General features: G+C 35.9%; 8 protein-coding genes and 1 long non-coding RNA gene across 9 annotated transcripts; 3 read left to right on the forward strand and 6 right to left on the reverse strand.

Moving 5' to 3' along the window:
• Window positions 1-43: 43 nt before the first annotated feature.
• Window positions 44-1,787, reverse strand: LOC106424778 (tRNA (guanosine(18)-2'-O)-methyltransferase-like). Its single transcript, XM_013865529.3, has 4 exons — window positions 1,008-1,787; window positions 698-836; window positions 406-606; window positions 44-312 (listed from the first exon to the last, which is right to left on the reverse strand). Exons 1-4 carry the CDS (start codon window positions 1,598-1,600, stop codon window positions 175-177), a joined length of 1,071 nt encoding a protein of 356 aa, XP_013720983.2. The 5' UTR covers window positions 1,601-1,787; the 3' UTR covers window positions 44-174.
• A 935-nt stretch (window positions 1,788-2,722) lies between these two features.
• Window positions 2,723-4,032, forward strand: LOC106359825 (lamin-like protein). Its single transcript, XM_013799454.3, has 2 exons — window positions 2,723-3,081; window positions 3,442-4,032. Exons 1-2 carry the CDS (start codon window positions 2,907-2,909, stop codon window positions 3,753-3,755), a joined length of 489 nt encoding a protein of 162 aa, XP_013654908.2. The 5' UTR covers window positions 2,723-2,906; the 3' UTR covers window positions 3,756-4,032.
• Window positions 4,033-4,475: 443 nt separating this feature from the next.
• Window positions 4,476-6,435, forward strand: LOC106358997 (pentatricopeptide repeat-containing protein At5g15340, mitochondrial-like). Its single transcript, XM_048742294.1, has one exon. The coding sequence runs from the start codon at window positions 4,579-4,581 to the stop codon at window positions 6,433-6,435; it is 1,857 nt and encodes a 618-aa protein (XP_048598251.1). The 5' UTR covers window positions 4,476-4,578.
• A 59-nt stretch (window positions 6,436-6,494) lies between these two features.
• On the reverse strand, window positions 6,495-8,191 carry LOC106372148 (SPX domain-containing protein 4-like). The gene is made up of 2 exons (XM_013812294.3): window positions 7,735-8,191; window positions 6,495-7,327 (listed from the first exon to the last, which is right to left on the reverse strand). The coding sequence occupies exons 1-2, from the start codon at window positions 8,053-8,055 to the stop codon at window positions 6,695-6,697; spliced, it is 954 nt and encodes a 317-aa protein (XP_013667748.1). The 5' UTR covers window positions 8,056-8,191; the 3' UTR covers window positions 6,495-6,694.
• A 1,463-nt stretch (window positions 8,192-9,654) lies between these two features.
• On the reverse strand, window positions 9,655-12,165 carry LOC106369895 (cystathionine gamma-synthase 1, chloroplastic-like). The gene is made up of 8 exons (XM_048742295.1): window positions 11,806-12,165; window positions 11,649-11,708; window positions 11,342-11,545; window positions 11,179-11,265; window positions 10,770-10,877; window positions 10,578-10,673; window positions 10,370-10,485; window positions 9,655-10,278 (listed from the first exon to the last, which is right to left on the reverse strand). The coding sequence occupies exons 1-8, from the start codon at window positions 12,148-12,150 to the stop codon at window positions 10,107-10,109; spliced, it is 1,188 nt and encodes a 395-aa protein (XP_048598252.1). The 5' UTR covers window positions 12,151-12,165; the 3' UTR covers window positions 9,655-10,106.
• Window positions 12,166-16,324: 4,159 nt separating this feature from the next.
• On the reverse strand, window positions 16,325-17,112 carry LOC106370567. Its single transcript, XM_048742297.1, has 3 exons — window positions 16,943-17,112; window positions 16,765-16,830; window positions 16,325-16,528 (listed from the first exon to the last, which is right to left on the reverse strand). Exons 1-3 carry the CDS (start codon window positions 16,988-16,990, stop codon window positions 16,487-16,489), a joined length of 156 nt encoding a protein of 51 aa, XP_048598254.1. The 5' UTR covers window positions 16,991-17,112; the 3' UTR covers window positions 16,325-16,486.
• Window positions 17,113-18,327: 1,215 nt separating this feature from the next.
• On the reverse strand, window positions 18,328-19,975 carry LOC106372146 (transcription factor MYB16). Its single transcript, XM_048742296.1, has 4 exons — window positions 19,715-19,975; window positions 19,491-19,628; window positions 18,945-19,403; window positions 18,328-18,831 (listed from the first exon to the last, which is right to left on the reverse strand). The coding sequence occupies exons 2-4, from the start codon at window positions 19,621-19,623 to the stop codon at window positions 18,455-18,457; spliced, it is 969 nt and encodes a 322-aa protein (XP_048598253.1). The 5' UTR covers window positions 19,624-19,628; window positions 19,715-19,975; the 3' UTR covers window positions 18,328-18,454.
• A 2,604-nt stretch (window positions 19,976-22,579) lies between these two features.
• LOC106370565 (pentatricopeptide repeat-containing protein At5g15300) lies at window positions 22,580-24,519 on the forward strand. Its single transcript, XM_022693517.2, has one exon. The coding sequence runs from the start codon at window positions 22,702-22,704 to the stop codon at window positions 24,313-24,315; it is 1,614 nt and encodes a 537-aa protein (XP_022549238.2). The 5' UTR covers window positions 22,580-22,701; the 3' UTR covers window positions 24,316-24,519.
• A 1,448-nt stretch (window positions 24,520-25,967) lies between these two features.
• LOC106385696 lies at window positions 25,968-27,545 on the reverse strand. Its single transcript, XR_007316985.1, has 6 exons — window positions 27,173-27,545; window positions 26,936-27,059; window positions 26,781-26,852; window positions 26,360-26,674; window positions 26,232-26,276; window positions 25,968-26,129 (listed from the first exon to the last, which is right to left on the reverse strand). It is a non-coding gene; the product is annotated as an uncharacterized LOC106385696 (long non-coding RNA).
• Window positions 27,546-27,759: the final 214 nt, after the last annotated feature.

Here is a 27,759-nt window from a genome sequence, read left to right on the forward strand (position 1 = left end):
ACTAGTGTATTTAAATAATGTTAATTTTAATAGATGTCAATGATTCAGTATTTTAATTAAATTTATCAATCAATAAAAATGGCGGTAGAAAAACAGAACTAAGGTTACAGGTGACGTAAAAACAGAACCAATGGTACATTTGAAATAGAAATGTAAAACTAGAGTGTTGGGAGACTAGACGGTAGGAGAGTGTTGTTGTTGTCTACGTTTAGCAAACTCGGAAGCAATAAAAAGTGAGCTTCTACTGTGGCGAAGTGAAAACTCAGCCACCAGTATCTCTTTCTCTTGTTCCGACAGATCTCCATGACTTCCCTGTTCAAACCCATAATATATGTTACTTCAAAACACAAAACCAGAACTGAACTGAAAGCTAACTTAAAAAAGATTCTGCAGTTGATTTATTACCAGACGAGCGGTTCTGTCACAGACTGCGTGGTGCATCAAAATCCCTGCAGCCACTGAGACATTGAACGAATCAACCATCCCGTTCATTGGAATACTGCAATACAGATCTGATAACTCCAACGCTTCTTCACTTATTCCACTGCCCTCGTTTCCAACAACTATAGCTGTTGGTTGTGACCAGTCCATATCGTAAATCGAAACCTATTAGATATTAACCACCAACAAAAAATGTGTCAAACAGTAAGATTAGAGACAACAAAAAAGACCAAAACAAAATCTTATAGGATTGTACCGTGTCCATTCCCAAATGAGTTGTGGCGATCCTGTAACCGCGAGACTTCAAGACTTTGAAACACTCTTTAGGTGTGTCCCAAAGCTCAATGTCCAGCCACTTCTCAGCTCCCATACTCACATGTCGATTGTTCCTATACCTAAACACATATACACACATAGATTACACAATGCAATCAAATGTTTATACATTTCATCCCACAACAAAGTATCAATTTTTCGTTTCTATCCAATCACTTTAGTGTCAATGCACAGTTCAAGAATCTGACAGTTAGCTGAAACAGAAAATTGCCAAACCTCAGAGGGGGCACCTTTTGTAGCTGTCGGATGCAACAACGTGCACGGACTGAATCCCCAACGCATCCGCTGAGCGAAACGCAGCAGAGATGTTTCCAATATCAGACAGACCTTCAACGACAAGACAAACCGAGAAGCTTCGATTCTCCACCACACGCCTGAACCTCTCCGACCTCTCCTCCATCATGTGAGGACTCACCGCCTCCAACACCTCACGGCTGCTGAGATGCACGTCACCGCACCTGAATTTATCCTCGTAAGGGAACCATGATCCTCTACTACGGTCGCCGCTGAAGGAGCTCCTCCGCTCCATCTTCATCATGCTCGACGCGTCATTGCGATTGGTTGTCAGAAGTTCCTTGACGCTCACGGTGAGATCTATGGGGGGAGTCTCTGTGAAGGTCTCTAGTACTAGAAGAGACGCGGCGTCGTGAAGAGCGCAACGAGGTGGTCCGAAGCTGTGTGTAGATGGATTTGGTCGGAGAACGGTGGAAGACGAGAAGGCGCGAAAGGAGATGAGGGTGATGGATGATGAATTAGCGTTTGGGACATGAACGAATGGAGATGAAGAGACGGAGGCGCGGAATAGGGTTTTGCAGGAGTTCATGTGTTGTTTTAGCTTACTGTGTTTGCTGCAAAGCTTGAGATTTAGAGAGCGAGCTCGATTCAGCTTGGAGAATACTGAACTGAAAGAAGATAATCACAGAGTAAAAAGACAGTCGAGGAAGGATCTAACTGAAGACATCCTGTCCGATTCGACGACCACTGGTTGTCTCTAATGTCTTGTCTTGATGAAACCAACCAAAGATAATGTTTGGTTGCTTCACTGATTGTTAACTCTGGGCCCAAACGAGGCTTTTTAGTTGGGCCTGAAGCTAAGTGGGCTAGTTACATAATTGTTCGCGAGTTTTGGGCTCGCGCGCGTGCATTCGTAATTATGTCGCGAAATCAGTGATTAGCTTTTACCTTTAAAGAAAAAGCTCATCATCACAACAACGTTAACGGTTATATTCACAAACATTTTTTTAAATATAGTATCCTCTCTTGAACCAATCCGGTTAAAGAAAACTTAAGTTCACTTTCTAATTTTTTTGTATATTATATATTATACATACCTGTGAAGGAAAATCAAATCCATTAAATGTGAATTGAAAAATCGATAATGAGATTGAGAGGCCGACAATAAAAGAGTGGGAACGTTCATGAGAAACCAGATATCATCACATCACATGCAAAAAGCGTATAATATGTGTCTGATAATTTGAAATAAAGTAGCATTACAATGGTCATAAACGAATATATAAATAATAAAACTATAGACATACAGCGTGATGTTCTGGATATGTCTGGATTTAGAACTAAGCATATAGCTTTTGTCAGCTCAATCTTGACTGTGGCTTTTTTGCTCTTTTTCTTTTAACTCTCCTTAATTGTGCATTTCAAATACTCATTTATTTTAAAATTATGCAAACTTAAAGCTCATTTAACATCTGTATTCGACTATTCGTTTAGTATATGATCAATACGAAATACAACAACATTAAAACTAACAGAAAATAATACAAATATTTCAAGGCAAAATTAAATTAGTTAGTAAGAAAATTCGCAACTTCATTGAATAAAAAGACTGGCGACGCGTTTGTGGCGCGCCAAAAGTGGTTAAAGCAGCAAGTCTTCCGCAACAAACGCGGTTATATTATTATTATTCTTTTTATTTAAGGATTATTAAAAGTGCTACGGTTCATGTATTTTTTAAATAATTTAATTTATTTATGATTATACAGCAACAGCAGTTGAAGAAAAGGAAAAAAGATGGGCTATGAAAACCCCACCAGTCCACCTCTAAATCACAATTTGCGCAACTAAACCCACAAGTCTAGAGAGAGAGAAGAGTTCTAATAGAGAGAGAAAAAATGGCGAGATTGACGGTGCTGATTGCTGCGGTGATACTTGCTTTTCTAGTGGCAATGCCGCTGCCGGAAGTAACGGCCAAGAAGTATACAGTCGGAGACAACAAGTTTTGGAATCCAAACATTAACTATACCATATGGGCTCAGGGAAAGCATTTCTACCTCGGTGACTGGCTCTGTATGCTCTCTCTCACTCTTCTCTACATTTCTCTCGTATTCGTTTATATTAGATCTGTTTTTTTTTCTAAATGGTCTTTGCTTTAACTCTAGTGAAAATTTCAAAAGATTTCAAACTTTTTACCAATGTTCTTGGCTTTCTGAATTTCGAACAATACCATTTAAGGCTCATCAGTTTTGTTGTTTTTTTTTTTCATAAATGTTTCCTGATTGGTCCAGATCTGGTTTCCCATAAACAGTAACATTTTTTTGTCACACTTTGAAATCTTTAATCAGACATTACCACTCTAGCTCAAATTTCAAATAATGGGCCTTTTTTTGCTTTTCTGATATGATTTATGTTTTATGGTCTCTTTGTTAGATTTTGTGTTCGACAGAAACCAACACAACATTCTCGAAGTAAACAAGACCGACTACGAAAACTGCAACTCCGACCATCCTCTCGTAAACTGGACACGTGGAGCTGGGAGAGACGTTGTCCCTCTCAACGTGACCAAACACTACTATCTGCTCGACGGAAAGGGTGGCTGTTACGGAGGCATGAAGCTCGCTGTTAAAGTCGAGAAGCTTCCTCCTCCGCCAAAAGCCGCACCTGTCAAGAACATTGGATCAGTTTCAGTGGTCACAGGTCTTGCTCAGTTCATGATTCCGTTTGCCCTGTTAAGGATGTGGTAAGCGATACCAGTCTCACAGTTCTTTGGATCCAATCCGATATAAGAAAAAACCTAAAATTCTTTTCAGGGAAAGCATTTAAACTAGAAAGTCCAATCAGTTTAAGTTTATTTTTGTAATGTTTGGTTTGTAACCTTTTGGGTTTTTTTCGTGTCTTTCAATCAATTGTCTAAAAAAGGGATGTACTTGATTTATTTGCTGAAATTAATTGTTGAACAAAGAGAGTGTATTATCTGGATCATGTGTGAATGAAATTATATAAAAATAGAATTTTTAAATATAATTTCGTATTTTTGGCTTATCTGTTCCATGTGAGTGTGTATCTGTGATTGTACGTAATTCCAGTATTGAAATCCAACCACCACATGTCCCTTTCGTAATCCTGTCAATGACGCAAATCTATTACCAAATAGATTGAAATTAATATGTTTCAAGTATGAAACAAAAGAACAATATTTAGTTACCTGTATGTCTATGTAATGTGTGTTTTAAAATTTTGTATGGAGGGGATGTAATTAGATTTCACATGGACCCCCTAAAAGAATATGAAATGATGATGCTGACTGGTGGGGACGTCGAGAATTCTAGATTGATAATATAACGAAGATTCTGGACAATCTTTTTTTTGGGCTGCATGCACTTTAGCCCAGAATAAAGGCCCATTAAGGCCCGTTATGTGAAAGTTTGATGCAAGGAATATTTTTTCCCGGCAAAATTGAACACGAGACCAAAAGTTCGAACCGTTGTCTGCAAAGATTCCAGCAGTTACTGGAACTGAGAGGCTAGAAAATAAAAAAGCAAGAACATTTGATCATTTTATTACCTTATGAAATGCTTATCGAATCAAAAAGTTCGTCTCCTTCTCCGACAGTGTGCGCAGAACAGCTCGTTGCTCCGTGTCGGCAAGGAGCTACACGGCGTTTTGACCACTTCTGGATTGAAGAAAGCTCAGAGGTCTTACCTTAGCAACTCGCTCTTTCAGTTCTACGCTGCCTCCGGTGATATGACTAATGCCCAGAAGGTGTTCGACGAAATTCCTCTAACAGAAAAAGACAATGTGGATTGGACCACTTTGCTATCCTCTCTTTCCCGGTGCGGGTTCTTGGTTGATTCGATGAAGCTCTTCTTGGAGATGAGAAGGAAAAGAGTAGAGATCGATGACGTGGCTGCGGTCTGCTTGTTTGGCGTGTGTGCCAAGTTAGAAGATCTTGGGTTCGGTGAACAAGGACATGGGTTTGCTGTAAAGATGGGACTTTTGACTAGTGTGAAAGTTTGTAACGCTTTAATGGATATGTATGGGAAATGTGGGTTTGTGGGTGAAGTCAGACGCTTATTCGAGACGTTAGAGGAGAAGAATGTTGTCTCATGGACGGTGGTTTTGGACGCGGTTGTGAAATGGGAAGGGTTGGAGAATGGAAGAGAGGTTTTCGATGGAATGCCTGAGAGGAACGCTGTTGCTTGGACGGTTATGGTTGCTGGGTATGTGGGAGGTGGGTTTACAGGTGAGGCATTGGAGCTTCTGGAGGAAATGGTGTTTGAAAGTGGGTATTGTTTGAATTTCGTCACTCTTTGCTCGGTGCTATCGGCTTGTGCGCAATCAGGAAACCTGGTTATCGGAAGATGGGTTCATGTTTATGCGTTGAAGATGGAGGAGGAGGAAGAGAGTTGTGATGAGCATGTCATGGTGGGAACGGCGTTGGTTGATATGTATGCCAAATGTGGAGACATAGACTCTTCCATGAAAGTCTTCAGATTGATGCGTGGGAGGAATGTGGTAACGTGGAACGCTTTGTTCAGTGGGTTAGCGATGCACGGGAAAGGTAGGATGGTGATTGACATGTTCCAAGAGATGGTAAGAGAGGTGAAGCCAGATGACTTAACCTTCAGTGCTGTCTTAAGTGCTTGCAGCCACTCCGGGTTGGTAGAAGAAGGTTGGCGATGTTTCCACAGGCTGAGATCCTATGGTTTGGAACCTAAGGTTGACCATTATGCATGTATGGTAGATCTTTTGGGGAGAGCTGGTCGTATTGAAGAAGCAGAGAACTTAATGAGGGGAATGAAAGTGCCTCCGAATGAAGTTGTCCTCGGTTCGCTTCTAGGCTCGTGTAGCGTCCATGGAAAGCTGGAGATAGCCGAACGGATCAAAAGAGAGCTTGTTCAGATGAGTCCAGGCAACATGGAATACCAAGTAGTTTTATCCAACATGTATGCCGCAGAAGGAAGGAGTGACGTTGTAGATAGGTTAAGAGGAAGTATGAGAAACAGAGGAATCAGAAAAACGCCTGGTATGAGTTCCATTCACTTGAACGGCTCGGTTCATCGGTTTATTGCAGGAGATAGATCACACCCAAGGACGAAAGAGATTTACTTGAAGTTGAATGAAGTGATTGAACGTATTAGATCAGCTGGTTATGTCCCTCATGTTCCTCCCTCGGAGTTTGACTTGGAGGACAAAGAGCAGGCTTTGAGCTGCCACAGTGAGAAACTGGCCGTCTGTTTCGGGCTTATGGTAACTAAACCGAGGACAACTCTTTATGTATTCAAGAATCTGAGGATATGTCAGGATTGTCATTCAGCTATGAAGATTATATCAATGGTTTATGACCGAGAAATCATCATCAGAGATAGAAATAGATTTCATCAGTTCAAAGGAGGCTCTTGTTCTTGTTCAGATTACTGGTGAACAGATCAAAGGGCTGTACAATATATTGATTCTTGAGAATAGTTTTTGGAAACAATGAAGAACCAAATTATTGAAGATCTTATAAAGTGCTGTTCTTCTACAATTCGAAAGCATTACAAAAGCTGTGAGCTGCAAAATGTAAAGAAACCTAAACAGGGATCCGGACAGGTGTTGAAATGTGTTAATACTTTAGGACACGTCAGGGTGATAAGAAGAAGCAAAATCTTGATCACAAGGAGGCATGGTCCTCTTCTAAATCTCAGGGGGAAGGTCCATTGTCTTCCTTCTCTGATTCATCTTTGCTCTGCAGATTCTCAGAGTTTGGAGAGTTCTCAGCCGTTACAGTCTCATCATCCTCGTTCTTGAGAAGCGAAGAGAATGATAAAGGATTGTAGGTCGAGCTGGCCTTTTGCAACCCTCTTATGGCTCTCATTGCAGCGAGTGTGCTCCTGTATATATCAAGATTCTCATCTCCAAGAGTTGAGGAAGTCTGAGCAGAGATTCTCGGTGAGTTGTTTTGATGCGAGGTTGAGACTGCGTTGGAAGAAGACTCCACAACTTCGGCTTCAGAAGGGAAGAGAAGCTCAAGGTTGGCCTCACATTCACGGACTAACCTCGTAAGTGGCTCAGTTGTAAAAAAGGGTTGATGGAGAACCACCTGTGTGAAAGGCAAACGAAGAAGTCCTCCTGTCCTCTTATCATACTTCTTCAAAATTTTGACAAGTCCTGCAAAATTAAGGGAACTGTAGTTTTTAAGGAGCACCATCTCGCCATGAATACTGACAAGGTCTCTGCGAATATCCATCATCTCTTCACTGAACTCGCTTTCCGATGCGAACTCCCCATTCTTGCAGTTCTTCTCCTTAATCTTCTCGATTCTTTCCTTCAACTCCTGCTTACAAAACAGATTAATAACACACTGATGAACCTAATAAACACACGATTCAATTAAAGCTTAAGATGAACCACAAGCAATATAAAACATAATGGCCTGACGTAAAAGACTAAAGAGAGGATATCGTTAGACAATCCACAACTATAAGAAGCCTCTGCACTACTAGTGAACTAAAATTAGAAGCCCATCTTCTAGAAACTCAAATTGAATATTACAAGTCTCGAAAGTCCTGTCCTTTAGACACGAAACAGAGATACATAATCTACTTGGATCACAACTCGATCATCGCTAGAACTATTAGGTTTCAATTCTTTACCTAAGATTCTAAAAGTTATAAACTTTGGAATGTCGAATCAATTCTACATACTCAATCAACACTTAATCAGATAGAATAAGCGGAGGACCTGCAGTCTGATGACAAAGTCTTCTTCTTTATCAACGTAAAAGTCGTTAAACTTCTCAAGCTCCTCATTGAGTATCCTCACGAACGAGTCCTGAAGATCCTCCGCGGGCCTTACACCGTCGTCTTCCGCGGAAGATAAGTTGGTCGTGTCGGCAAAGACCTGACGAGAGTCGATCTGGTCGGAATTAGAAGAATCGTCGGCGGGGGGAGGGTAAGGGTAGTACTTGAGAAGCTTCTTCAAGGGTTTGTAGCAGAGGAACTTGTCTCTCCACTCTGGTAAGGTTTCTTCGAGGTGGGTTCGAAACTCTTTTCCGAATTTCATGAGAGAAAAAAACTGTGTTTGGATCTGAGTGAGAGAGATGGCGATGGTGGTTGGATATGAACGGACGGTGAGGGATTTGGTTTAAGTAATTCTAGAGAGAGAGAGAAGAGGAGGAATCTTAGAAAGCGCGAGGAATCTTATGAAGTAGACGTGGATGGCTCTGATCTTTTTTAAATACTCTGACCCATTCAGTGTCTCCTTTTTTTTGTATTTTTTTTTTAATTTTATAAAAGTCTTTTGTTATTAATTCGGATATTAAATCGTACAAATTAATTTAGCTCTGAATTAATTTGTACTCAGTCAAACCTTTAAAATGATAAAATTTAATTAGATGCTAGAATATTTAGGTACTGTTGATAATAAATAATCTGTTAAAAATGCTCCAACAAAAAAAAGGAAAAACTTAAATTGGTAGGACAAAAAAGAATAGCATTAACCAATCTTACAAATTATCAGTCGAATATATCGAAACAGTTGGGTGTTTTATATTCACCAACTTGTGGTTAGGCATATATACTATTTCCATCAAGGTCCATCAAAGTCCATCATATAATCCCCTATATATTATTTGAGAAACATTGCAACATTTTTTGTAGCCACGTGTCATCACTAGAATGATTCTTAGAATCTTTAGAGAAATAAGTTGGTCCATCTAAATATATAATAAGCTTTTTATTAAACCACAATAAATACATTATTAATGTGCTTCATTATTTCCTTAAATAAGATTACGGAATTGCCTAATGTGGCTAAAGTATATATGATAATTAATGATTTTGAATAATAAAGATTTGATAAAAATAAGTGTGTATTATAATTATATTTGTTTAATTTTAAGCTAATAAAATAAATTAAACAATCATAGTAACCATATAATAAAAATTAAAAAAATTATTTATATATTATATTTTGATTTTTTTTTTAAAACGAGTATAAATCACTAAAACTGTTAAAAGTTTCACATTCAAATTTTGTAATCTATGATTTAAAAATTTTGTTATGACATGATACAAATAATTAAAAAATAATATAAGTTAAAAATCTCATTTAATAAGTATCAAAAATAAAAGATATATAAAAATATGTATCATTTTAAATTAAACTATATACCATATAAAAATACATAAATATCTTAATTTTGAAATTTACTTTGAACATTTTTTGATAAAAAATTTGAAAAAAATATTGACAACTTAATTTTGTAAAATATTATAAATTACTTAAGAAATTAATTCCACGGTGAAATTAATTTAGACTTTTTGCTATAACAGATACAAATGATAAAAAAAATATGAGCAAAAAGCATCATCTAATAAATATTAATATTAAAATATACCATATATATGCTACTATCATTTAAATTTAATTATATATCATATCAAATAGAAAAAATATTTTTTCGATTTATAAATTTATTTATATGTTTGCACCATTTTAATTATATAAGTAGTAGATAATGACTTTTTAATTATTCAATATATATTTATTATTTCATAATATATTGTAAACATATAATATATAAAATAATTTATATATATAATGTTCATCCCGCGCAAGGCGCGGGTCTTAACCTAGTTCTTATTATAGTATTACATCATTGTTATAACTTTCTCTAAAGTGGCTCTTAGACAAGACTCTCCACCTGAAACGAGCCTTTGGCGGGCTTGAACAGGCATCTACAACTATATTATTAGAGAAAACTAATCTGTAATTAATATTCCTTCTATAATCGAATTTATGAGATTCGTCCTATATATATTTTACGAGATTCCTTTAATATTTAACGTATAATTAGCACCGGATCCACAAGTATTAAATCCTCTTGTTATTTTTATAATATCCTTTACACACTCTTTAGTCACGACTCTAGATTATTATTGGGCTAAACTGTATGACCAAGAATAAACATCTTACTTTTATCATATTCTTCTTTGAGATCTTGACAAGTCCTGAACTCCAAGATGTGTTTAGCATGTGATAAGATTTGCTTAAATTTTAAAAATATATTACATTGTGTTTGCGTAATTGCATAACGATTTCAAGAACTAGTTTTAGTCGAAAACTACACCGTTTTGGTGGGAAACCGATGAAGTTTTGGTTGGTGTGGTTTCAAGAGCCTGAAGAATGTCAGCCTTCAAGTCCTCAAAGTCTTCAACACCAAAACTGAAACGAACTAAGTTGTCTTTGAGTCCATACTTGAGCCTTTCTTCTTGTGGTACATCCCTATAAATCAAAACCATTTAAACATTTATATGCATGTGACCACAAGTAAACAAAATGTTTTTTAAATGTTTTAGAGAGAAAAATATCATACCAGTTCCTTGTGGCGGGTTGGTCCACGAAGCTCTCGCATCCACCAAAAGATGTTGCAATGTAAGGGATCTTGAGAGAATCGATGAACTTGATCGTAGTCTCTAGATCTCCATCAATCTATTTGCAAATAAAAGAAAAGAACCAAAACACATTTCAAGATTGTATCAGAATTTCATAAAATGTGATGTATATTTGATTATTATTTTCACCTCGAAAGTGACTAGACCACCAAAACCAGTCATTTGTCGCTTGGCTATGTGATGCTCGGGATGATTAGGAAGGCCAGGGTAGTAGACACGGCTCACCTATCACGATCATATTGCATGGAAATTCACATACAAAAATTAATAAATAATGTGGAAATGAGAAAAGGGTCGTAGTGAAAAAATATATAAAAAAACCTTGGGATGTGCTTCTAAAACATGGGCCATTCTCAAAGCGGTTGAGTTCTGTTGTTTTACCCGAAGATGCATCGTCTTGATGCCCCGGATGAGTAAATACGCAGCGTTCTGTTTTGCAAAAGACCCCATTATCCAAAGTTTAGAACTCTCTGATGATATACGACCTATTCTAACTATATCTTAAAGAACCATACTGACACAAACAAAATTTTCTACATAAGAAGAGATAGATTATGAGAGCCTTAGACAATTTAGTAACGATTTTAGTTTTATTTTTAAACAATTTGGGGGCCTATGGCCATATGTATTAACTGAAAAGTTTTGGAAGTCCATGGCCAATTTTTCATTTGGCTATGCCATGACCGGTTCGGAGAAATAGCATGAGAGGATTTCCTCTAAAGATATGTACCGGACTAAGCGTGCCTCCCAAGAGATTATGCATAATACGGATCTCAGAAACCAACTTCATTGAACCAGATATGCATCCAGCGAGAACCTAGAAAGACAGAAGGAACACAGAATCATTTTATCACTTTTTTTTCCAAGCACGGCATGGATTCTTATTTACGCACATCGTTGTGGCCTCCAATATACTTAGTAGCAGATTGGATCACGAGATCAGCACCAAGAGCAAGTGCCTTTTGATTCAAAGGTGTTGCAATGGTACCATCTATACAAACAAGAGTTCCTCTTTTGTGACAGATTTCAGAAACCAACTTAATGTCCACACATCGGAGAAACGGGTTTGTTGGGGACTCAGTAAAGAACATAGAAACCTGAATAACAGAACATATAATAATTCACATATCCTAAAGAGAACTCATAGCAAGTTTTAAACAAACAAAAAAGCATGTTATAAGTTATATATATATATAAGACCTCATGGTTATTAACTATGGCTTGAAGCCCCGCGATATCAGTAGAGTCAATTAGAGTCGCCTGGAAAGTGGAACCACACATAACAAATGGTTAATCGGTGGACTCACACAAGGGAACAAGAGAAAAAAGAAAGTGATGAAATTTGGGATATTCTTACAGTGATTCCCAATTTGGGAAGAAAAGTCTCAATGAACATCCTTGTCTCCTTGTAACAATCCGTAGTTGTCACAATATGTCCACCTCTTGGAACCATTGCTAACAGCACAACAGTACTTGCACACATACCAGATGCCATAACCAAAGTTGATTCAGCACCTTCAAGTGCACTAATCAAGAGAGCATATAATGAACAATTAAAACGAAGAAAAAACTCAGCAAAGGAGTAGTAATCAAATACATCAAGAGACAGAGAGAGAGAGAGAGAGAGAGAGAGAGAGAGAGAGAGAGAGAGAGAGAGAGAGAGAGAGAGAGAGAGAGACCTTATCTTCTCTTCGAGTACCATATTCGTTGGACTTCCATAACGAATATACTCTTGACATACAATCCGTTTCTCCTACAACAATGAAAGTAGAGTCATCTTTTTAAACGAATATTACCCTTTTTGGTTAACCATCATTAGAATCATCACAAGTGGATTAGATTTTAATCAAATTAACATACTTCTTTTAGAAATCTTAAGGACAAGCATATGTTTTTATAAACGGACCTTGGAGTCGATAAGCTCGGAGGAATTCTTGTAGAAGTAAGTCGTTGTGCTTACTATAGGGATCGTTATCGAATTTGTGACTATTTCACGACCTAATCTTTCACCTGACGATAAACCATCAAACACATTGTCCAGTCACGAAATTGACATTCTTATCAAATGAATGAAAAGAAGACAAAACAAATTAAACGAGGCAAGCACTTCTGACTATCCCCATAATTAAAGGCTTGTCGGAGAGTTAACGCGTAAAGGATGTATAAGAACAAGAGGAAGAATTGTTTTACTTTACATGCAGGTAAACGACGACAAAAAAGAAAAAGAAAAAAGACTAAGGAAATAGTCGACCTAAACAACAATTGCAATATTTTTTTTTTGTCATCTCGTTTTATTAAAAGACCAAAGGCCAACATAGTACAACAAGCTTAAAAGAAATTATTTTTATTTTATTAATAATTATTTTATATATTATTTTTATTAATAACAACTAGATATAAGCATAGGGGCGAAGCCACCTTAGAACATCTCCAAGAACTTTTTTTGTGCAACAGAACATCTACAAGATAAAACTAATTTTTTTTTAAAAATAGATTAACCTTACAATAGAGTTGAATTTTACTCTAAATGTATACTCTATTTAGAATGAAAAAAAAGTAATGAACAAAAAATAAAAGTATTATTTCATTTATGGAGTAAACCTATTTTTATTTCCACTATTAATGAAAAATAGAGTCGAATTAAAATATTTCTTACTTTAAATTTTATTATAAGTAAAGTATGAAATAAAGTTGGAAATGATATTAAACATCGTGGGTGAACATGCACGTGTAATTCTATTTATATTCCAATTTTTGAGAGACTAAACATTTAAAAATTGTTAGAATAGATGGTGAAATGTAGGGCGTGCACCTATAACTAATAACCCAAGTTCATTATTTACATTTGCCTTTTATTCATTTATATCAAAAGTGTACCCAGTAGACAAAACTCCTAACTTCGCCATTGGATGCGTTGCACGAGTTTTGTTTAATGTTTAATTTTATGAAAACTTAAGAAAATGAAAAATATATTTTATTGTAATTTTTCCTATGTCGTGTGTAAGATTTATTTTAGATTTTTTTAGGATCCTGGTAAGTTTTTTTCATTAAAAATTTATCATCAAATAAGTTTTACAGTTCTCTTTTAGTTAGGATTTTTAAAAAGAATAGCTAATGATTTATTTTAGATAATTATTGTTATATATTTATAGATAATTTTTAATACATGTCACAAATTTAATTTTTTATTCACATGTGTCGATTATGTTAATACAAATTTTGAGGAACCAAACTTTTTATATAATAAAATTCTAAATATTTTATATATAAATAAAATATACGTATATGTTTAACGTTGAATATATAATATAACAAATTTCCATGAAACAGAAAATGTTTATCTTCTAACGGATATTATATTTTGGTAACTTCTTCAGGTTATCTGAACTTTCAGAATTTGGATCAAAGCGGATAAAACAACAAACTAATATATTTTTGTATGAACTTATAGGAAAAAAAAAGATTTTACATATGATTTATCCAAACCTTATAAGCCTATAACAGATTCCTAGTACATAGTTAAGAGGTGATAAGAAAAACAGATAAGTAGTAAGAATCCTAATGGGAAAATGGATTTGTATAGTTAACGTACGCACCAGCATGAACAGCCAGACTCTCATCGGAGCTCAAGAACGAGGGTTTCAACTTGTTCACATCTTCCATCTTAACAATAACTTAGAAATATAGAAGTAATACTTGGAAAATTTATAAGAAAAAAGGAATTTTTGATTCCCTCTTTTGTTCTCTCTCTGATTCTATTTCTCCTACTATCCTCTTATGTTATTTGATATTTGTAGTTAAATTTGAAAGGCTATATACAATGCACCTATTTATAGTTGAGAAGTGAAATGATTTCCTTCTTTCTATTATGTTACGGAATAAGATTATTTAACATTTTACCAAAAAAAAAATGTTACGAAAGAAGAGTGTTGGGGTAAGCAATACCTATATTTAAATATGACCAAACCTTAGTATTCAAAAAAAAAATATGACCAAACCGCTTTGATATGATCGGCAGCTCGCCTCTATTCTATGTTTCTAATCCTAGGGTTTTGAAGATAACTCAGTTGTCTATTAAAATGAACGTCCCCTCTGTGAAGTTTAGCCTCATAATATAGATTAGCATTTCGCATGAAACAATAATTAGCAAAATGAACTTCATCCTAGTATATTGTGTTTCGCGTATGTATCTTAGAGATTTTTCATATTTTTACCGTTACTAAAGCATAGCTAGAAACACCTGCATAAATTAGGGAATGCATGGAATTATTTCATGAGGTTAGGTTTTCTCTTATCTTAAAACCTAGTTTATGTATAAACAAAATCACTAGACCACGATAGCAATAACATTTGCAAACATTATCAAACACACTGACTTTATTAAATACCTCTATTTGATTCTTCTTATACCATTTCTAATCAGTTAACTTTTAATCCTGTTTTTTTAGAAAAAAATTATCTGTTTGGTTTGTTTCCGACATACATGTGTCTACAAGCATAAATCGCTCTAAACTTAGAAGGTTAAAACCCTAGTAAACTTTCTTACAAGAATAGAGTTTACTATACTCAAGGAAAAAAATAAGAAAACAAATTTATCTCAAGGAGAAAGAAGAAGAATGAAGTAGGCAATTAGGGTTTCTTTAGGTTTATACTGTACGTGAATGTTATGACTACAACATAATAGTTGTTATAGTATAAAAAACACATGCTGCCTTTTAAATACCCTATAGTACAAGAGTCAATGGTCTTGGATATACACATATAAACGAAGGGTATTGGTGGATGGGTCATCATCATAAACAAAAAGCATAACATCACAGTAACAAATTAGAAGGTTTTATCATTACTAACTTACGTGTTCTTCCATCGTTGATTAAATAACTCTTGTGGAAATCGTTGTATGGCCGAATATCCAAGATCTCGATTATACAATTAGTATTTGTGCTCAAATTTCCACAAAGTTATCCAACCAGTCACTTTCTCCCTTCAGACTATAGTTTTTTCTTTAAGACATATTTTATCAACCATGCCAAGTCGCATAGATTAAGAACCAACATTAACTTACGTATACAATATATTCTGAAGGCTTATATATTTCCCTTTGAGATGGCTTAAAGGCCAATGGCCAATGGGATATAAATTTTTAACAGGTTTAGCTTAACATTAATCATCTATCACGTGAATGTATAATACAAACATAAACAATATTAAAAGTCACCACGCGATATTGCAACCAAATATACAACTACTTATCCAGTGGTGACGTTGCGTATTTGTTCGCGGTTGCAATTTACACGCTGCTGTCAGCCTGTCACACTCGAGAGGCAGATACATGTGTGAAAGTGTAGATGCTTACACATAATAATCTATTTTGTATGGACAATATAAGCTTAGTACGTAGAGAAAGAGAATAGTGAGAGAGGAGGTTAATTACTTGTCTACTGGATATCACTAGCTGACTGGTCCAAACCAGTTTTTTTTATATATATAAATGCCCAGTACCGTGTTTCTTTCTGTGTATGTGACATATAAAAAAATGTTGTTTGTATAATCTCAATCAATGATGCTCGATCTTTGACAACCAAACAGGAGGATATGTGAATGCATTTTGGGAACAAATAAAAAATGTATACTTGAGCTAGACTGGGGTTAGTCAGGTTAACAGGGAACCATTCCTATACATCTCAAAAACGATGGACGGTATAACAGCGATAAAAAAATCAAATGGTCGAAAGACATACAACTAAGACAATGTTAGTAATATAATGGCTGGTCCTTAATTAGTGTTGTAATGAATTTGATTTGAGAGGTTTAAGTGAATTTAGATGGTGACAACAAATGTAAAGATGCTCTTGACTCGGGTTTTGGCTCCAAAAAAAAAAAAGGTCTTAAGAACCGTATAATAAGCTTTAAACAGACACAAAGTTGTTTCCTTTTAGTGCTGAAAGATGAATAACGAAAAGAAGAAAAATTGATAACTGGGAGGGGGAGACATGACCTCACCCCTCATCTTTATTGTAAAGGGAGAAAAAAATGGTTTAATGCTGAGCATTAGCTTCAACCTTGTGTGGCTTCGTCATCTGCAGATGAAAAAAACAATTTGTTAGTACTTACTTAGCATACAACAAACCAAAACTTGTAGATGTAGCAAAAAGGAATATAAAATTATAACTCAGGAGTTGCAGAAACAAATGAGCAAATCAATTCCTATATATAGATTTGTGTAGCCACCAATTCTAATCTGACAAATCATCAATCAATCAGATATACTGAATTTTGAGATTCATAGGAGATACTATAATCAGAATCTATTTACCTTGAGGAACTTGAGCTTCATGCTCCCGTAGACGAGGCCCACGCTAAAAGCCGAAGCACGAGCCACCTGGTCAATGAAGCGACATAGAGACTCAGATCAATCAGATGAACTCAGAAATAAAAAAAAAAAGATTTTTTTTAATAAACGAATCGGAGAGAGAGAGAGAGAGAATACATACAAGAGCAAGAGAGCTGGTGCCGGAGTAAAGACCTGGAGGCAGCGTCATCGCCAAATCCTTTGTCGTAGTCTTCTCACAAACTCGCGATTCGTGATGGTGGCGCGATCCTCTTTTACTGCTACTACACCTAATAGCTGATTATTAGTCTCTTAATGGGCCTCGGAGTTAATGAGCCTAGTTAGGAGCTTTCTTCAGGAGTTATATTGAATGCGGCTCTAAATGGGCCTAATTAAGCTTTCTTCCAGGAGATGCCAAAAATTATATTTTAGGAGTTAGTTATTTGAAATTTGGATGCATAAATTTGAAAGAACTGGAAAATATTTCTTTTTAGTTTATGTGTTTCCACAAAACTTGAATCAAAATCTATTCATAAAAAATTGCATTTTATATCAATTTTTTTATTAGAACGATTTAGCTAAAGATTTTATTGAGTTTTTTTAATATTTGTTAAATTTCAAATGCATCATTTTATAATCTCTATTTATATTATATATGATGATTAATTATCTGTGATATTGATAAATTACTTTAAGAACAACATTTTTTTTTTGAATAAATGCTAAATTTATTCATCAAAAAAACTTGTATACAACTAGTGCTAAATGAAAAGAATTCAACTCACTAAGCTATATGAGCTAAATGAAAAAAAAAGAATTTAACTCACTAAACTATTTACATTCTTGTTAGAAACCAATACTGCATCAGCTTCTTTGTTCTCATCAAGCTAATCTTATTACGCATCTCCTTTTCAACCAGTCTCTTATGAACAACATTTTTACGATTCACTTCGACAGTCCATTATGTATGTACTCTTTCCGCATCACACGACTACAACGAACGATTCTATCTGCATTACTCTAAAAGTCTCAATAAATTTTACATTGTATTATATATTGGAAATTGAATCATCCGATAACTAAACTCTACACCTTAAATCCTTGAAAGTTTTTTCAGTTCAAAAATCATGTATTTCCCTGAATGACAACAACACAATAATTAATGTCTTTCTGAAACCCTTCGGATATTTATTTCAGGTCCACTTTCATGGGTTTCATATCCAAATAAATAGTATCCAATTATCACCACTATCATATTTATTATTTCATTAAATAATATATTGGCCGGTCTTTTACTTCGGCTTTGATGTTTCTTAAATCAAATTTCACACATTTAATTGGAAAAATCGGATTCAAGAGAGCCAAGAAAAAGACATGAAACAACCAACATTTATTATAGTAATCGTCGACATGTCAACGTGCTGTTTTCACCACAGCCACACTATCACTATGTTACCAATATACTATAGTTTCTAGTTTAGTGGTGTTTGTCCAAGGATATTGTCTAAGTTGTTCGTATTCACCAGTATACGGTTGGACATGTAACCCTATTATGAACTGTTTTCTTTCTTCAGAAAGTTCTCATATGAAAGATCGATCATATGATTGTTTCATACAACTACTAGTAACTAAAAAAAAATCAAAAACATTCCCGGAGAAATATCAACCCTTTGATTTAAAACATTGGCTGAGAATCGGACGGTGAAGGATCAACGAAGTTGAAAATGCTGTCCAAATAGTTCTTGTTGTCCTCGAAGTAGTTGTTGCACTCACCACCACTATTCTCTCCGTCCCTCTCGTTTTTATCGGCGGAGAAACTCCGTCCTAGTGTATCGCCTCCTAGCAAGAGACCCGTGAAGCCTTCTTCGACTCCTTCCTCCATCTGCGTGGCTTCGAAAATCGTTGAACTGATCCAATCGTTTTCGTGTTCTTTCATCAGAGTCTGACCCGTGGATGATCCAGTGAACTCCATCTTTGCGGAGAGTCCGGTCGATGGTTCTTTCATGTCGGAAAATGACACTGTTGATGTCGGAGATTCAAGTTGTTGTTGATCTGCATTGCATACAAAAGATATATAATCAAAATAATGTCTATATTTTTTTTTTTTGCTTCAAAATATAATAATATAATGTCTATTTTCGTTTCTATGTTCTGTTTTGTTCTACCTTGGTTTGTTTTTGTTGTCCAATTAGTTAACAGTGTCTTATGAGTGAATCCATGATGATGATGATGGGTTGATGCTTTGGTTTGGTAGTGAAGAAGCTTTGATTCTCTAGCAAGCCTTGCTTCAGCTTCAAGCCTAGCACTTTCCCACTGAGCCATGTGGCTAAGCGTGGCTGCGTTCTTGGATAGACCAAGAGGAGTCTCGTTTTTGGGTTTATGAGTCACTGGATCAATCCCCATTTTTACTAACCGTTTCTTCAAATGAGTGTTCCAATAGTTTTTGATCTCGTTGTCCGTTCTCTTTGGCAGATGAGTCGCAATCGCCGACCACCTGTTTCCTAAGAGAGCATGGAGTTGAATGATGGTTTGTTCTTCTTGCAAGTTGAATTTGCCTCTTTTGATGTCAGGTCTCAAGTAGTTTGTCCATCTTAGTCTGCAACTCTTCCCGCATCGATGTAGACCTGAGATTGAGAATGAAGGAAGATAAATGATAAAGAATGTTTTGAATATTTAGAGCACAAAGATGAATATAAAGAGTTTCATTTTACCAGCTTTCTCAGGCAATGAACGCCAACTTCCATGTCCATGTTCTTCAATATAAGCCAAAAGTTTTTGGTCTTCTTCTGGTGTCCAAGGCCCTTTCTTCAAACCCAATTTGTCGCAGCACGGTGATCTACCCATTTTGTCTTCCCCAAAAGAAACCAAAACTCTCTTAGTCTTTTATTACAGATCAAAGAAGAAGTGTATAATAAAAGATAATCTCATCCATCACCATAAGAGCACAAAGGAATGGTCTTTTGGCTACAGTTGTAGAAATGTTACAAGTTGAGCATATCTGAGTGATGAAGGATGATATATAGCGGAGAGAGATAGGCACACACGAGAAAAATGAAATGAATCCCCTCTTTTCCCGGCTCTCTCACATGGATGAGCATTTATTAACAATGGGGTCTCCAGAAGTTATTACCCTTTGTGGCTCAAAGACCTGGAATAACAAGTCCCCCTCTCTTACAAAACTCTCAGAGAGAGAGAGATAACACACACACCAAAGCAAAAAAAAGGCGGTGATCTATTATTACCTGCCACTGTGTGACTTCTTTATATCATAAGTTCAAAGCGGTTATTTCTTGTGCTAGAAGTACTACTATCTAGCCCTCATCACTTTTGATGATCTTGTTCTCGTGTACCAAAAGTTCAAAACTCAATAACCCACTTAGAATTTAGGGGTTCTGCAACTTTTTCGCCTTCAAAGTATCTGGTTCTAGGACTCTAGTTTCATCATTGATTCATTTGGTATTTGCTATCATTGTTCTTCCGCATTGACTTGCCTATAAAGTTAACACTATGGTTGGGAAAAAATGAATAAGATGCCTTTGGTTTGTTTTTGTCACCCTTAGGTTACTTTTGCAAGTCTAACGCCTTAAATTCCACAACTATAACTAGTAGTCTCTTATTAAGTCACACTACATTATTGGTTTCTCTTTTCACTTTTCTTACTCTCATCAACCTTTACTAAAAGAGAGTAGATACTAAATGCTGTTAAAAAGGCGGTGACTAATAGGAAACTGACACTAGAGAAACAAATCAATGAGACATAGAGCATGAAGCAGGAGAAAACTTTGTCGTTGCAAGTAATTTCATTATTGCAAACACTTTCTGCACAACTCATCTGTTTCGTTTCTCTGGATATAGTAAAATTCTAACCTGTGTAAGCAAACGAACAGAAACATTATGACTACAATAAAACTCACACGCAACACTATATTAGGAATGCACAAAATCAACTTATACAATAATAGTCTTGTCAAGAAAATACACGGCATTATGCTTCCTAAATTATTTAGGAAGCATTTTGTGGTTGTAGAGAAATTATGTACTTCTTTCTGAAAAGACTTCTCTTGTGCAGTGGTTTTCTTCATAATTTAATGAAATGTCATTGGTTTCTACACCTTTATTGGTGTCAAGTCAGTGACTCATAGAGTATCAAAGTTTTCACATTAGATAAAAGAACAATAACAAACAATATATTCAGAAACATTTGGACATCCTCTGATAACACAGTAGCACCACAATTATACATCAGTTCAGTTTAAAACATAGACTTCTGGTGTAAACTCAAGAATTCTTACCTTGATTTGATTTTTATGTGGTTATGGTACTTTGCAGGTGTACAAATGTTATCAGCAAGGTAAAAATTTCCTAACAAGAAAGGTAGATAATTTATGAAGGTGAACGGTGACATTAAAGAGATTTTTACTAGACCCTATACTAGACCATACAAGGATGAGTAGCTTAATGTTCATGAAGGCTATGAAAGATGGATTTATTGAGGTGGGCTCCAAGCTTGTGGGGTATATAACAAGTATCTTCATCAAATAAGAGAACAATAAAGACAAAATCATAAAGATTTGTACAAACAAACACAAAAAGAAATCAGTTTTTTTTTCTTTTAATGAATAAATGTGAATGTGAAAGCTGAAGCAGAAGAAGAGGGAGAGAAGTGATCATGGATCAAAAGAGAATCATAATGGCTACAGATGATGTAAAGGACAATGGGGACAAACCTCTATAAATGTCATGCTGACTCCATATTGCCAGCTTCTACACTCTGCATGGTCCTAACATACTTCAATATTGCCTTCATAAATGGTGCCACTTGTCGATATTCTATCGATCCACGCTTCACACAACTGTTGTTACAAATATCCTGCGTAAAGTGTACTTGATCAGACATTGTAAAAACCAATAAGCCACACACCTATGTAATCAAAAACAGAGCCTTGAATCATGCCATCTGAGCAGATACTACTTTGCATCATGCTCAATCTGCAACATCGTACTGAAAAGGTTCAAACACTTGTAGCTTGGTTTGGTAGTTGGTGCAGCTTTTAGGCTGGTACGTAACAACTTTTACAGTAAAAAGCTTATAACGAAATCATCATAAAATGCAAATAAACTCGGATATAAACAAGGTCCCCATAAAAAAAATCAAGGTCCCTTTTCGACATAATTAGAGAAAAAGACATTAGATTAGCCAAGTTTCTTTTTACTACCGTTCAATAGTGCATGCATCACCCTGACAAGCGATAGCAATTAAAGGCGTGGTCCGCGTGGGAAACAAGTCACTAATCACTACCTTAAACAACTCTCTCAATGCAAAAAAAAAAGAAAAAAATTTGCTTTTCTTTAATACTGAAATTCATGATAATTATGTCCATAACTCCCAATTATTTACAAACTCTCCATGCTTCTTTAAGCTAATCCAAACTAACTTGCTGGTCTCAGTCACATCATCTCTTAGTAATTAAGTTCACATCCATAAGTTTGTCTTTAATCATGATCGATCAATCATACAAACTTGTACAAAACAGAGTCAATTGTCAAAAAAAAGGACTAACCGTAATAAATGGTTTGAGTAGTGACAGATCAATTACTTGAAAAGTCACTTTCAAAAGAGTTAGGCAACAATGTCAGACCAAGAAGATACGAACAAACTCACTAAGACTAGTAACTGAGAAAACAGACAACAGACATTAGTGTTTCACCACCAACAAGGAGCAGCTACAGTACGAGTGTTTAACTTCACCGAATCACCGCTCATGGTTACTCATGGTATTATAATCAACAAGAAAACAAGATTAGTGCATAAACCGGTTAGCATGAACGGAAATTACATTAATTGATTTTGATTCCGGTTCGAATTTACTAAACCGGAAATCATATATTCATACCGAGCGAAACGGAGAGATGTGAAACGCGATGATCAGGAAGCAAACCAACGACCGAACCGCTACTCGTCACCGACCAAAACTATGGCAGAACTGCACAAATCTCCGATCTTTGAAGCAAATTCAAGCTTTCATGGTCGTTAACAACCTCATGTCCGATCTCTCCGTTGTCGGAGAGCTACTGTACTCAGCTTCATTATCTGTCCCCGGCGCGCTCACTTACGCACACAAGCTGTTCGACGTAATTCCCAAACTAGACGTATCCATATGTAACCACGTGCTGCGCGGCTCTTCTCAGAGCATGAAACCAGCAAAGACCGTTGCTTTGTATAAAGAGATGGAGAAACGAGGCGTGAGGCCTGATAGGTACACGTTCACGTTCGTTCTCAAGGCATGCTCGAGGCTTGAGTGGAGGAGTAACGGTTTTGCGTTTCATGGGAAAGTAATGAGACATGGGTTTGCTTCTAATGAATATGTTAAGAACGCTTTGATTCTTTTTCACGCTAACTGTGGAGATCTTGAAATTGCAAGCGAGCTTTTTGATGATTCTGCTAAAGCTCATAAGGTTGCTTGGTCTTCTTTGACTTCTGGGTATGCTAAGAGAGGGAAGATAGATGAGGCTATTAGGGTGTTCGACGAAATGCCGGAGAAAGATCAGGTTGCTTGGAACGTGATGATTACTGGTTGTTTGAAATGTAGGGAGATGGATAGAGCGAGGGAGCTTTTCGATAGGTTTAAAGAGAAAGATGTTGTGACTTGGAACGCAATGATCTCTGGCTATGTGAGTTGTGGTTTCCCTAAGGAGGCTTTGAGTATATTCAAGGAGATGAGGGATGCTGGTGAGCATCCAGACGTTGTGACGGTTCTGAGTTTGTTGTCTGCTTGTGCTGACTTGGGAGACTCTGAAACCGGGAGGAGAATCCATCTCTACGTCTTGGAAACGGCTTCGGTTTCGAGGTCAATGTATATAGGCACTCCCGTTTGGAATGCTCTGATCGACATGTATGCGAAATGCGGAAGCATAGACAGCGCGATCCAAGTGTTTAGAGGGATGAAAGAGCGAGACTTGTCGTCTTGGAACACTTTGATCGTTGGTTTGGCTCTGCATCACGCGGAGGGATCGATCGAAATGTTTGAAGAGATGCAGAGGTTGAGAGTCTGGCCAAACGAGGTGACGTTCATCGGAGTTATATTAGCTTGCAGCCACTCTGGGAAGGTTAACGAAGGGCGTGAGTATTTTCGACTTATGAAGGATGTGTACAAGATTGAACCGAACATAAAGCATTATGGTTGTATGGTAGATATGTTGGGGAGAGCAGGGCTGTTAGATGAAGCGTTCATGTTTGTGGAGTCGATGGAGATTGAACCTAATGCTATTGTGTGGAGAACTCTTTTAGGTGCTTGTAGGATTTATGGGAATGTGGAGTTAGGGAAGTATGCTAACGAGAAACTGCTCAGTATGAGAAAAGGCGAGAGCGGTGACTATATGTTGCTCTCAAATATATATGCTTCTACAGGTGAGTGGGAGAGAGTGCAGAAAGTAAGGAAGATGTTTGATGATACAGGAGTGAAAAAACCGAGTGGATACAGTTTGATTGAGGAGGATGATGACAGATTGATGATGAAATATTTACTCTCGTCATAACGGAGTGGATACAGCTGTAACTTCAAGATGATACCGTTGTATAACATACTAGGGGTATTCCGGCGCTACGCGCCGGGTTCGTATGTTAATTCTTACATGAATTAAGATGTTTGTATGTTTAGGTTTGTTGGGATGTTTGCCGGGTTTTGGATTCGGGGTTAAAAAATTTAGCTTCATTCGAGTATTCAAAAAATTTGGTTTGGATTTGGTTTGGATCTTTGCGGTTTCAGTTCGGGTTTGAATAACCTCTTTAAATTATTTTAAAATTTATATATAATTTAATTCCTCAAAAAAAATAATATATAACATATATATTTTAATAATATATGTCAACATATTTAAATTTAACATAAAAATTGGTTTGATTTGAATATTTAGATAAAGAATTAACAGATATTTCAAGTATTTTGGTGATTTGAATATTGTTTACCTATTTTAGATATTTATTTTTTATTACTTGTATATATTTTCACATATTTTATACAATTTTAAAATATTTTATATAGGTTAGATATTTTTTGGATATTAAATCTCAAAATAGCTAATATATTTAAGTACATATATATATCAGATTGGATTGAATACCCTAAATATTTCGTTTTTGATTGGGTCGATTTTGGTTTGAATTCAACACTATTTTTTGGAATCAGATTTGGCTCGGTTCTTTGAATTCTGATTTGTGTGACAATTATTTGGGTGGGCACTGTTAATGATGATCATTTAAAATTAGCATCAGTTAAATAAACTCCCGACCCATTTTATGTCATAATTTGTCAAAACTAAGAAGTTGTGTACTCAGTGACCATATATATATTAATGATTTGAATAGTGTTTTATTAATTATTAGTGTTATAAGTTAATTAGTCTTATCTGTAAAACAATATAAATATATTTAAAATGTTTAACTTATTGCTCAACAGAAATTAAAATAATTTAATGTTTTTTTATTAAAACAATTTATTTGACTATTTGTTTTAACAATTGTAAACTTATTCAATTATTAAAAGTTTAATAGAAGATTATTATTTTGATATCTTTTAACTATAGTTTTAGTCTAACTACAGATGATTCAAATTGTTTGTATTTTTATTTTATGGTCTGTGTTTTAACTTTTAACAAAGGAATACTAAAGATCGTAGCTTTCGTCACTGAATTAAAAAAAAACTTTTGGTCATGCACCACAAAGGCATTGGTCCTTAATAAAGTAACCTGTCTCTAAAAGTTTTATGTTGTGTGCATGTTCATTATTTTAATCTCCCTCTAAAGCTTCGTACTGTTTTCATATTTATCATGTTAATGTCTCTTATGTCTTGTATACAAACCTAACTTTTTTTTAAGACTATCCGCATGGGGCAACTCGCAAGGCACAAAGCTCATCACCATTGAGCGCCAAGCGCTATTTTAAGACCAAGGTGATGGGTTTGTATTTTTATTGATCTGATATGATTTTTTTTAATTACTGATTTTGATTCAACCAATTTAACTCTATCAAATATTTTTTTACTGGAAAAAAAAATATTTTTTACTGATTTGTCTTGTAGAGAAATTTCCAAACAACTCACATCATTACTTGTAGTTGCGGTTGAAACCATTTAGGTTGGGTGTTCAACCTCAAACTACATTCTAGAAAATCTGCGTAACTATCTTATGTATATCAGTGATGCATTCTTTTCTATCATTTAAGCATGGGGAATTATCAATCAACGTGGAGAGTAATCGGTTTAAAAAAAAGTGGAGACATATCACCATGTGGTCAACACAACTTTTAAACAAAGAGCGTGTGTTTATTCTCCCTATGTTGCCCACTGGATCACCTGGATAACAAAGTAAAAAGGTCGATAATGCATCCAAATAAAAAGAGAGAGAGGGATAAGAACATAGGCATTAAGGCATGTTATTGAAACAGAATAGAACACCTTCTTCACATGGCTGAGGCTTCATCTGTAATGTTGCCTCAGAACCTGAAAACATAAAAGATATAATTAGCATGAAGATTGGTTCTTAAGTATTCCATTAGAGAATTTGGCTTTAAATATTGGCTTACAACTGTTGTTGCTACTCTGTTGCTGGACATCTCCAAAACCCATTTGAAAATTACTTTGTAGATCAATTTTTCAGGATCCGTGTATCAGAAAATCCAAACAGAAACAAAAAAATATTTGAGCACATGCGTTGTCAAATCGTCTTCAGAATCTATGACATTAACTACTAATTACCTTGGCTTGAACAAATCCATCACTTGAGGGAGATTGCGTGTCTGAGAATCTAGGCATGTTCTTGGCATGATAATATATTCATGACAGAAGTCTTTACCATAAGCAAGCTATTGCGTAAGAGACTGTGTTAACGACTCTCCCGGCTGAATCACGTATACATACATTCATACAGATGCAACACATTATTGATACAGAACATTAATAGCAAGATTGTATTATCGCCAACTCCAAAAAGCATATTTCTTTTACCTCTATAGATAAAGCAGCATCAGGGTTTGACTCCAAACTTGAATTTATAGTAGCCAGCTTCATGGAAAAGAACTGAAGAAAAACAAACCACATGTTTCAGATATTAAGAAGAGTTTAAATCTAATTTTGAATCCTATCTTAAGAAGAGTTTATACCTCAACTTGTCTGCACATATTCTATAATTTCATCAAGCAGTGCTGCTTTCCCTGTTATCCGGTTGCAACCAGTAACTATATCCTGAAGTATATTCATTCTCTTGCTGATCTTTTTTCTTCTTGCCTGATAACCAAATAAATGTTTTTTGTTACTGATGGAGCGATGAAGACAAAATATTAGACATTTGGACAAAATGAAACCGTTAAGAGGGTTTAAAAGGAGAAGAAGGTGCTTACATTCTCATGGATGAGCAACATGTCAACACTCATAAGTTCCCCTCCCTTGTTGATATTCATAGCCTCCCAAAACCAAACCAGACGGACCTTTGCAGTATTGGAGTATCGGCCAGCTCTCAGATCGAATTTGCTAGGAAAGAGTTTGCTGCTAAATTTCGTTTGAGATGAGGTGCGCATCGCAGGAAGGTGAGATGCCGTATTTATATCTGAGGCTGAAGCCGGTTAAGGTAGAATACGAAGAGTTATATTGATTACTTCAAGTGGGAGGAGCGAATTAAAAGGGGGGAGGTGGAGTTAAGAACAGAGTTATGGATGATGAAAACGTTATGTTCAAGACGGTGATTCAAGTTTCTCTGTGTTTTCTTCGTCCACGGTGAGCCGTAAGAAGAAGATGAAAAAAGCCCTAATGCATTGGTGGGTTTCTAAGTTTGGGCTTAAAGTGTCAAATAAATAACATATAGCCCAGAAGATGTTCACAGATTTTGACAGCTCGCTTAAAAAAAACATACACCCACTTAGATCTCGACACGTGTCAACGAATGCCCACCCCTAAAAAAGGACGTGGAGAGCTAAGGTGAGAGAAAAGC

Source organism: Brassica napus, chromosome A10, assembly GCF_020379485.1.
Source record: "Brassica napus cultivar Da-Ae chromosome A10, Da-Ae, whole genome shotgun sequence".
Classification (NCBI taxonomy): domain Eukaryota; kingdom Viridiplantae; phylum Streptophyta; class Magnoliopsida; order Brassicales; family Brassicaceae; genus Brassica; species Brassica napus.

Coding starts and splice junctions, on each gene's coding strand:
- LOC106424778 (XM_013865529.3), bottom strand. CDS start 1,600: ATGAACTCCTGCAAAACCCTATTCCGCGCCTCCGTCTCTTCATCTCCA. Junction 837..1,007: donor GCATCCGACAGCTACAAAAG/GTGCCCCCTCTG, acceptor ATATGTGTTTAG/GTATAGGAACAATCGACATG. Junction 313..405: donor GTGACAGAACCGCTCGTCTG/GTAATAAATCAA, acceptor GGGTTTGAACAG/GGAAGTCATGGAGATCTGTC.
- LOC106359825 (XM_013799454.3), top strand. CDS start 2,907: ATGGCGAGATTGACGGTGCTGATTGCTGCGGTGATACTTGCTTTTCTA. Junction 3,082..3,441: donor CTACCTCGGTGACTGGCTCT/GTATGCTCTCTC, acceptor TCTCTTTGTTAG/ATTTTGTGTTCGACAGAAAC.
- LOC106358997 (XM_048742294.1), top strand. CDS start 4,579: ATGAAATGCTTATCGAATCAAAAAGTTCGTCTCCTTCTCCGACAGTGT.
- LOC106372148 (XM_013812294.3), bottom strand. CDS start 8,055: ATGAAATTCGGAAAAGAGTTTCGAACCCACCTCGAAGAAACCTTACCA. Junction 7,328..7,734: donor ACTTTGTCATCAGACTGCAG/GTCCTCCGCTTA, acceptor TTTTGTAAGCAG/GAGTTGAAGGAAAGAATCGA.
- LOC106369895 (XM_048742295.1), bottom strand. CDS start 12,150: ATGGTACTCGAAGAGAAGATAAGGTCTCTCTCTCTCTCTCTCTCTCTC. Junction 11,266..11,341: donor ATATTGGAGGCCACAACGAT/GTGCGTAAATAA, acceptor CTGTCTTTCTAG/GTTCTCGCTGGATGCATATC. Junction 10,674..10,769: donor TTTTAGAAGCACATCCCAAG/GTTTTTTTATAT, acceptor TGATCGTGATAG/GTGAGCCGTGTCTACTACCC.
- LOC106370567 (XM_048742297.1), bottom strand. CDS start 16,990: ATGACGCTGCCTCCAGGTCTTTACTCCGGCACCAGCTCTCTTGCTCTT. Junction 16,831..16,942: donor GCACCAGCTCTCTTGCTCTT/GTATGTATTCTC, acceptor TTCATTGACCAG/GTGGCTCGTGCTTCGGCTTT. Junction 16,529..16,764: donor TGAAGCTCAAGTTCCTCAAG/GTAAATAGATTC, acceptor TTTCATCTGCAG/ATGACGAAGCCACACAAGGT.
- LOC106372146 (XM_048742296.1), bottom strand. CDS start 19,623: ATGGGTAGATCACCGTGCTGCGACAAATTGGGTTTGAAGAAAGGGCCT. Junction 19,404..19,490: donor TTCATTGCCTGAGAAAGCTG/GTAAAATGAAAC, acceptor TCTCAATCTCAG/GTCTACATCGATGCGGGAAG. Junction 18,832..18,944: donor GACAACAAAAACAAACCAAG/GTAGAACAAAAC, acceptor TATGCAATGCAG/ATCAACAACAACTTGAATCT.
- LOC106370565 (XM_022693517.2), top strand. CDS start 22,702: ATGATCAGGAAGCAAACCAACGACCGAACCGCTACTCGTCACCGACCA.